We start from the raw sequence: 9,634 nt of genomic DNA, 5'->3' as shown, positions 1-9,634 counted from the left end.
AATGTAAGTATTTCATAATATAATTATGGAACGGCAGGTGAATCGATTCTAATATATTTATTTCAATTCTTTTAACATCTCAATCATCAAAAGAATAAAAACCTAGCTTTCTGATTCTTTTTTATTATCTTTGTTAACAATATACTTAGAAAAAATAGAAATCATTTATATTTCGTCTAAAATTGTTTGCAATTGTTGTACAAGAATCAATTACTATTCGATTCTTTTGGAGTCAATAGACTCGTGCAAGATCGTTAGAACTTCAAGTGTTCTACTAAAAACTGTAGTTGGTGCAAGGATATGTGATTAGGAATAAAAATTAAGTAACCACACTATTGTGTCTAATAAAACTCAGTTGGTGTTTGGTAGGTGATGTTTTATATGTAGCAGTATATAGGAGTGTTTAAACCATTAATTTTTTGCTTAATAAGAGTGTAGTTCCAAAAAGATGAACCCCCTGTTTTTGCTGGAATTTTTGCCAAAATTAAGAATCTCACAATTACTAATTTGATTATTTATATCAAGAGCAATATCAGATACGTAGCAAAGTTTGCACTTTTCCACGAATTGTTTGGCAATTTAAATGAAATAGTTTTTTAAATAAAAATTTTTTGTTTATGAAATAAGATTTCAATTTTTTTACTTATAATTTATATTTAATTTAAAAGTAATATATCACATTTCAAAAAGTTGATTTTGATTTTTTTAAATGAGCTCAGGATCGATTTTAGCCCCAGGTCTCACTACTTTTTAATTCAATGCTGCTCCCAGTTCTCTATAATTGACTGTATTTCTCAGAAAAAATTGATTATAGAGAAGAAAGTTTCAAACAAAAAATGAAGCTTAATAAAAGCAGTACAAAAAAGGTTATATACATTTTTTACCTAAACTTATTCTTTTGGCTATTATGACCCAAAATATATCAGCAGGAGTCAAATTGACTAATCTAACCCACTAAATTATGGGTTATAACATCCAAAAGAATAGGTTTAGGTAAAAAAATGTATATAATCTTTTTTGTAAAGCTTTTTTTTGAGCTTCATTTTTTATTCAAAGGTTTATTCTCTAAAATCAATATTTTCGAAAATATTTATATTTTTATGTTTATTACTAGTTGGTGGATTAACTTTTTGCCAAAAAAATCATACTTTAGGACTTTGAACAAATAAAAACGACACATTGACAAAATCTTACTTTATTATCAAACACAAAATTAATTTAAATAAGTGTACTTATTTTTTTTTAATTGTTTTGATCATTACTGTAAAATACAAGTATTGTTAAAAAAAATATATTAATTAACGACATTCCACACATTCCACGGATAGTAATATAAATATTGCGTTAAAAAAAATATGGATGTCTGAATTTACAAAAAAATCATTTCTTTCCTAGAGCCTTCTTCACTTGAGCGGTTTTCTCTTTGACGGCATTTTCTTTCTCTGAAAATGACAATAAAAACAACAATTGTAACATAAAACCAGCACCAAAGTAAAAAAATAACTAAAGAACCAAGCTCTCCATGGTCCATACTCAATCTCAGACTGTTCCTATGAAACCATGATATAAGAAGGTCAAATAAATACATCAACCTTTACATTTTCACAGGATTTATGACAGGATAATGTATTTGAGTCAACAGAGATTGAAAGTAGACCTGAATTCATCTAAATAACAACATTCATCCATGTTTAGGAACTGATTAGAACTGTACAATACATGTTAAGCCCAACTCTAGCAAAGGAAAGACACAACAGATTTTTTAGACCACAGTGTATAATCCAAAAGCACTAGAAAAATTAAATCAACTTACTAAACAGTAGAAAAAAGTTATTGATGAAAATATGGGGGAAAGTGAATAACTAGATATTTATCTAATAAAACCACTTAAGAAAACATTGGATCTACGAATGGCAATAAAAATGTAATTTTACCTTTTATTTCAGCTTCTCTTCTTTTTTTAGCTTCTTCTCTTTGTTGTTTGATAATAGCTAGCCTGGCCAAATCTGCTCTAGCTTGTTCAGTTTTACCCTCGGCATGTAATTTTTGATAATGTGCCTGTGCCTTCTGTTTTTCAATTTCTTCCCTTTCACGTCTAGACAGTTGGGGCTTACTATCTAAATCAGCAGCATTAAGATTGGATATTTTTTTTGTTTTCTTTTGAACCCTATTCGGATTTTCTATTTCAATTAGATTAGATACACCCTTAGCTTTACCCTGAAATAAATTAAAACATGTTAGGTAAGCATCTTACAAATGAAATAATTAATGTTTACATCGTCTTCATCGCTGTCTTCTGTTTCACTGTCAGAATCCTCTGAACCTTCACTAATCTTTTTATCTCCAGCAGCTTCATCTTCAGATTCTTCACTGCTACTTTCGCCTCTCTTCTGTCTCCACTTTTTCTGCTGTTCTTCTCTTCGTCTTTCCTCCTCTAATTCTTCAGGATTAGTAAACCGGCGGTTTCGGCCTTTGTGGTTTGTAAATTTTCCTAAAATTAGTAAATTTTAGCACATGTAATAAAAACACGTAACCCTAAAAATTATGCAAATAAATACCTCGTGGCATATTTGATTTGGTATTAACTGACTGCTGATATCTTCAACTACAATTTAAATATTAAATTGATAAACTTATTTTAAAAACCTGATAAACTATCTAACACAAATTTTATTCTTGCCTAACAATTGACAGTTGACGGTTGACATTAGCTTTCTAGGCTTATTCCAGTTTCACTGTTTTTACAAATTCCAGACTTAAAATTTGACTATAGTTCTGCATATTCTATATCTTTATCATTAGTATTTATAACAGTGTGAAAATGTAACAAATTTCAAAAGTTCTATGTAAAATTACAATTATAAATCAACATGTTGCTCGGAAAACAATAAAATTTGTTAGAATGAACAAGACCAGTGAAAGAAGAAGAAAATAGCCTAGTTTGACTTTAACTTCCAAAATTACAGTTTTCGTCATGTTGAAACTAGCTATCATAATTACAGTTATAGGAAACGTTCTAACTCAATTAGAACGTAACCAAATTTTAGAATTGAATCGTTATAATTTTGATGGTGTATTCAATACTAACCCTTATCTCTTAGTGGAATTTTATGCACCGGGATGTTCATATTCCAATGAATTTATTTCAGAATTTGTTAAAATTCCTGCTATGCTCGAGAAGAAGAACGTATTTATTAAAATTGGTAGAGTAAATGCAAAATCGGATAAAATATTTGCAGACAGACATAGAGTTAAACATGTACCTACTTTGAAATTTTACAAAAACGGCAAAGGAATCACGTATACTGGTAATCGATCCGCTAAAGAAATTTCTAACTGGGTAGTGAGTAAAGCACGTGGTTAATATGTTATTTTCTGTTCTAATGGAAGTTATATCAGTATAAATAAATAAAAAAAAAAATTATTCATTAATATTACTAAACAAATTGTTTTTTGAATTTTGATTATATCTATAATAGATATAGGTAAAAATTGAAGAGTATTAATACACCAAATGAATTTTATAGGTCAATTGTAGGTCACAAAATATTTGCAGGAATCATCACAATCATGATGTAATAGAGACAATATTATTAAGCTTATGGCTATTCGAATTGTTTGCAATTTGATAAATTAATTGATTCAAATAGATTTATTAAGAAATAATATAGAAATATTTCCTTGGAAAAAGTGTTCCAATATTAAATATATAATATTTATAACCAATAAATTGGTGACATTTGACAGATAAGGTAAATGTCATTAAGTGTTATTACAAGTTTTAGTTCTATGGTAATAACAAGAACTTAGAACAGACCCTACTCTCTTGATGAGAAAGTAAATATGTTATGTAATACTTCTATTTGGGGAGTTGGTACAAGAAAAAAACGTTCTTATGTTATGGTGCCGACAATATTCATTTTCTTTCTCGTTTGAGACACTATCTATACTGCGCATGCTTGATAATGCGCAGAACCGAGCTGGAACCTCGGAGGATAAAGAAATCTTTATCATTCTGTCTTCCTTAGTTGGAACAGCTTTCATTTAAAAAAACGGTCCATATAGAAGTATTACATATACGGTTATATTGAGGAGGCAATACAACTTATACTTCAAAAAGCAGGATATAATTATATTATCGTAAAATATTTCTCAATTTATGAAAGTTTATGAGTATTTTTGGTAGAAAAAATAAAAATTACACAATTGATTTTGATATATATCTTTATTGCGGAGATAACAAAGACAATGGGGATATATCACATCCATAGATATAATTAAGAACTAGACCAAATTTCAAAACCACAAAGTTTTCGTAACCGTTTCATTTTTGTATATACAGGGTAACACTTTTGGAATCCTATTTAAACTGCTAGGAATTAATTGACAAAATTTAGTCCAAGTTAATATGCTTCAAAATATTAAAACCTTGAAAACTACGATTTGACATCCTGTATATGTTTCTGACGTGCATGCGATTCGAAGTTATCTATTTCTTTAAATGAATCACCGTTATCCTATTATCAGAATCAAGTTGTTCAAGTAATATGTGAAAATTTAATTATTGGTGACATTACAACATAATCATGGCAACGCCGCATTCATCAGATGTTCGAAATGGCGCGAGCTGAGAAGTGAAAATCAGTCAGTCTGTGTTAGTAACATTAACAAAATAATTTGGTTTATTAAATGGGAAATAAACAAGGAAAAATAGGGTGAGATTTTTCTTAACTTGTGAATTTGACCATCTTAATAATCATGTGGAATGAAGTGAATCCAAATATATAAATTTAATGTGTATTGAACAGCATTTATAAAAGAATAACATACCTATTTTCGACCCTTGTATATACTTATTTCTTTAGATAATATGAAATATTGGTCTGGTTCTTTATGGAAAATATATATTTTTTTCTTATTTCAATTGACATACAGTACGTTAAGCTCGATAGAATGAAACAAATAACATTTTTAGAGAAACAAAAAAGTGAATATTGCAAGCACTAATTTGTGTTCGTCACGTATAAAGATAGAAAAATTTACATGGAAATTAAAACTTATAAATCTAAAATCTAAACATATGGTTTTGATATTCAATATTTTTGACCCATTCGAAAAGTTTGTTTTTTCTTCTGTTTACATGAAATCGATGTAATGGTTAAAATCATTTCTAAAAACTTGTGCGAATTAGAGCAGTGGCGGGTAGTTACAGTGTACACCATTGCTCTCTTCTTTTTCAGATGAATATCGAGGATACTGATTACATTGGGTGACCATATATGACTTATTTTATCTTTATTATGTTAGTCCATGGTGCTCATATTGGAAATAATTTCAAAAGTTTGTTTATTTAATAACTATATTTACTAACAGTTGGAACGTATCGATACGACATTTACCTATGGATAATTTCATTTCTCGCAATCAATAGATTATAGCCGACACTGTTGCCAGATCGCTTTTGTGCATTTTTATTGATTTTGCAGTATTTTTGTTCCACTGTTTTCTCGCCCACCATTGCGCTTTTTTAGAAATCTTATGGGAATTGATATTTTTTTATTACAACACAGTTAGTGTATATATGATGGATTAAATAATTAATAAATAATGGAAGACACCAGCAAAACAACTAGTATAGTTAAATATATTATTTTAATGATTTAGAAAAAATAAAAATATAGAAATATAGTATTAAATTAATCTTACAAGAGAAGATCATAAATAGGTTTAGGTTTTACGCGTTTAACACGTCAAGGACAAAGACGAAGAATGCTGTGTTGCTGTGCCGGATCTGTAAGTAAACGCTACCAGCTGACGTAGAAGTGGAAGGGAATTGGAGGCATTCGAGGTCACCGACTTTTTCTTATATTTGATATAAATAATAATAAAGTATCTTCTTGTGGGACTATTTTATATATATATTGGGTTGTATAACCATATAAAATATAGTGATAAATTTTTTCAATTTCTGATATATTTTAATGATATGAGTTTTTCGTGTAATTGATTGAAGGGATTGTCTCATTTTTTAAATAATACCTGGTGGTGTGTTAATAACAGGACACTGTATATGTTATTAATATCCATAAACTTATATATTTCTTCATTATCATATGATGATAGTGGTTGTGATGTGAAAAATATAACCTCAAATTTATAATTTACGTCATTTTTCAGTTTTTAGAACTATCAGTTGTATATAGAACGTTGATAACGATAGACAGATTGAAACGTATCGTTTTATTCTGCTCTTTATCTTTTTAAATAGCCGTTTAAAACAATAGCGACCAATTTCTAGAAATTATTCTTAATTTGTATCCTATCATTAACAAACCACTTTATAGACTGTTTACATTACATTTTTCACCCTGTAAGTCATTTTTTATGAAACAAATAGTTTTAGAAAACACATTGCTTCATTGGTTTTATCGAGAAAATTTATTTCCTAAACTTTTTTTTATGACTAATTTTATTTATGACACAATTTTAAAAATATTTGTCACAAGATTTTTCCTAATCATTTTTATTGTTTATTTTCAATAATCAATAATATTTGTTGCAAGTTTTCTCTAAAACTATCTGTGATATAGATATTTTCACTTCGAAAAACGACGTAAATCATGACGTCATTTCTACAAATTATCTATAAATCGAATCACAAATACAGTCTTCATCAAAAAGGAAAATGTTTTTGATTAAATTGTGCGTGGACATCTATTCATTCCTGTGTGGCCAGCTATTTAGACACCCTCGTTGGCATCGCTCATGCTCGATTTGCGCGCAGACGGTAACCAGCGTTGCCAGGTGTCTTTGATGATACTATGAATTGATACTACCAAAATTATCAGGTTTTTATTTGAAATTATTAAAAAGTTAAATTAAGTATTACTTCACATAATAAGCTATTCAGTGAGGTAGATACATGGGTAAGATATATAATATACTTATCTATATATACCTAAAATGTCTTATATCGATAAAATATTCGTGTATCATTATTTTATTTTTAAAAATTGTTTCGGTATCTGATGTAAATTTTAGTATAAATCTTATTATATCTGCATCATTACTTCTACCAGGTTATATTAGATGGCGCTATAGACAATTTCCATTCTTGTTATTCACCAATTAATGTCTACCAGCTTTCTCGAGTTCTGTATAAATCACATAATATTTTTATTATAACAAGCAAAATGGTGCAAAACACAAAAAAATTTTAAAATTCAGTAAGCCAAATTAAAAAATTGCAAAAAATAACTATGTTGCCTTAACATTTTCATCAGAAGCGATAAAAATATTACAATCTGATAATTATACGTGATCTGGCAACACTGGTACCAGCAGAGGGGGGTAGAATGAGAAATATGAGATAACCAACGAAGAGCAGTGTGTAGATAGGCACAAATTGCGACAATTTTACATAAAATTGAGTTTTATATAAATAATTTTGTATTTTTTATGTGGAGTATCAAATAATTCAAATATTTTAGAATGTATAACAATATGAAATATTGTATTTTCGCTTTGTTGATATATTATAATGATATGACTTATTTATGAATTGGTTAAGACAAACCTTTTTTCAGTATTTGTTCAAAAGTCTTATTTCATTAGTATTTTTCGTGATTTATAATTTTAGAAAATAAAACACAAAAAGAGATGCTAATTAATCGATGATATACATAACCACACATTTTCTTTTAGATAATTTGATTGATTTGGCAACGTTGGATAACTTATTCATGACGTACGTCGTATTTTGTAGTAAAGAAAAACTTTGTTTAAAGTGTTTGTATATAAATACTTAGCTTTCTATTGAATTATAAAACATGTAAATAAATGAGTTATAAAAATATGGTTGCCGAACTGCCAACTTATATAGAAATATATATAGAAAATATTTTTAAAAAACATACGAAGAAGCCATTGTTTATGTCGGATTAAATTTTATGGGTATAATTCCTTAATATAGATAGAAAAGTAGGAATTCTATGATAGCATTTTTTTCTTTTTGAAGTATACATTTATTACAATGACAAATCAATTTATTCAAGCTATCAAGAAATACACAGAAGTTATAGTAACAAATTAATATATTCAAGCGATATAAAAGAAATTACGCAAAGTAACGTTTTAATACATTAAATTCAGTGACCTAAGTGATCACGTGACGTTTGAATGTTTCCCAACAACTAACCGGCCTAGCCGTGCTGCCAAATTTTTATCACAAAATATCTTTCACATTATTATGGTGAGAGGACAGTAGACAGAATACAAAAAACTATATAATATGGACAGAATTTTTTAATAAAAATAAGAGTAGAATAAACAAAAATCTCATCTCGTAAATGTCGTATCGAAAATATATGAATCACAAAATACACATTGGCAACACCGGATTGTATTAGCATACTGTCAGTTGAAGGGTTTATTACTTTTGAAAAGGATTTACGGTGATTCGTTGTTTCTTCTGATCCCACAATTTTCATATTTTACTAGACTTTTAACTTAGATTTAAAGTTTTTTTGTTGCAGTTATAAATTCTCTCGAAACTTGTGTGTATTTCTTTGTAACACATATAGTCGGATATTTACTTTGAAACGAACTACGAGACAATTCCGTTTCCAGAAACATTTAGGGTTGAAAAAATGATATTTTTTTGTTATTTCAAGGTAAAATCCGAAACTTTTTTGTAGATGTGCCGTTCAAATACATTTATTTACACTTAAACTCAAAAAAAATGTTCTCAGAGGTTAGTAAATTATAAATAAATAAATTCTACAGGAATTTTATAACAGATTACTTTATAAAGAAAAGAAATGTACCTCATAGTTTATTTGTGTGATATTTTCAACAAATCTAATTGTTTATAATAATTATTTTCAAATTAAACCGAAGTTTTTTTGTTCATAACCTCAAAAATTATTAAATGATTTTAATAATGAAAGTTTTTTATTTTTTTTTCTGCTAACCTCTTAGAATTTCAAGTTGCCATATTCGAAATTATTTGGTAATATCTAGTATCTCTGACATTAAAGTGTAGTGACGATGTTTTTTATATAATTTTGTATCTTAATATATTTACTTCTATTCGCGCCATCTACAGTTTCAACTACAAACTTTTCCGTTTCGCAGGAAACTGTAAAGTAATATCAATGTCGAATTTATAGAAATAGAGATGGGAACGTCTACTACAGTCAGTTTGAAAATAACAACTTCGACCAAAAAAGTAATTATTTTTTAACTGAAAGATGTTTAAATTGAAAGTACCCACCTCTCATCAGATAAACATCTTTCAGAAAAAAAGTGGTTAAGATGAATATTTTCCGAAATTAAATTCCAGATAAACCAAAAAATTTCGAAAGCAGCATATTTAATACAGTCATATACATTCTATAATAATAACATATTTACAAAAGTTTTCGGTGCTGGTAAATGTTAAGACGTCAAATGTCAGATTTTACACACAATCATCAATAATTAGGCGTGGAGTGATAAGTTTTGAAAAGCATTTTTTTTATTGGTCAATTTACTTAACGGCGAATCTCTGTTTCTGTTTCTTAACAAAATCTACGGCTATTCGATCTCCACATCTGGATTCTAATATTTGTAAAATGGGATGATCTAAAAAAAT

General features: G+C 28.1%; 2 protein-coding genes across 3 annotated transcripts in view; both read right to left on the bottom strand.

Annotated features, from left to right (window-relative positions):
* Nucleotides 1-1,223: 1,223 nt before the first annotated feature.
* Nucleotides 1,224-2,704, bottom strand: LOC130894730 (28 kDa heat- and acid-stable phosphoprotein-like). The gene is made up of 4 exons (XM_057801697.1): nt 2,559-2,704; nt 2,277-2,491; nt 1,935-2,217; nt 1,224-1,442 (listed from the first exon to the last, which is right to left on the bottom strand). The coding sequence occupies exons 1-4, from the start codon at nt 2,566-2,568 to the stop codon at nt 1,381-1,383; spliced, it is 570 nt and encodes a 189-aa protein (XP_057657680.1). The 5' UTR covers nt 2,569-2,704; the 3' UTR covers nt 1,224-1,380.
* A 1,502-nt stretch (nt 2,705-4,206) lies between these two features.
* Nucleotides 4,207-9,634, bottom strand: part of LOC130894711 (BAI1-associated protein 3) — a 66,726-nt gene continuing 61,298 nt past the window's right edge. For both annotated transcript variants that reach the window (XM_057801661.1, XM_057801662.1), the window contains one exon: nt 4,207-9,624. In XM_057801661.1, coding sequence (XP_057657644.1) covers nt 9,530-9,624 — 95 coding nt within the window. In that variant the 3' untranslated portion in view covers nt 4,207-9,529. The remainder of the gene's footprint in view (nt 9,625-9,634) is intronic.

This window comes from Diorhabda carinulata, chromosome 6, assembly GCF_026250575.1.
Source record: "Diorhabda carinulata isolate Delta chromosome 6, icDioCari1.1, whole genome shotgun sequence".
NCBI classification, from domain to species: domain Eukaryota; kingdom Metazoa; phylum Arthropoda; class Insecta; order Coleoptera; family Chrysomelidae; genus Diorhabda; species Diorhabda carinulata.
This window is presented reverse-complemented; position numbering and strand designations above follow the sequence as displayed.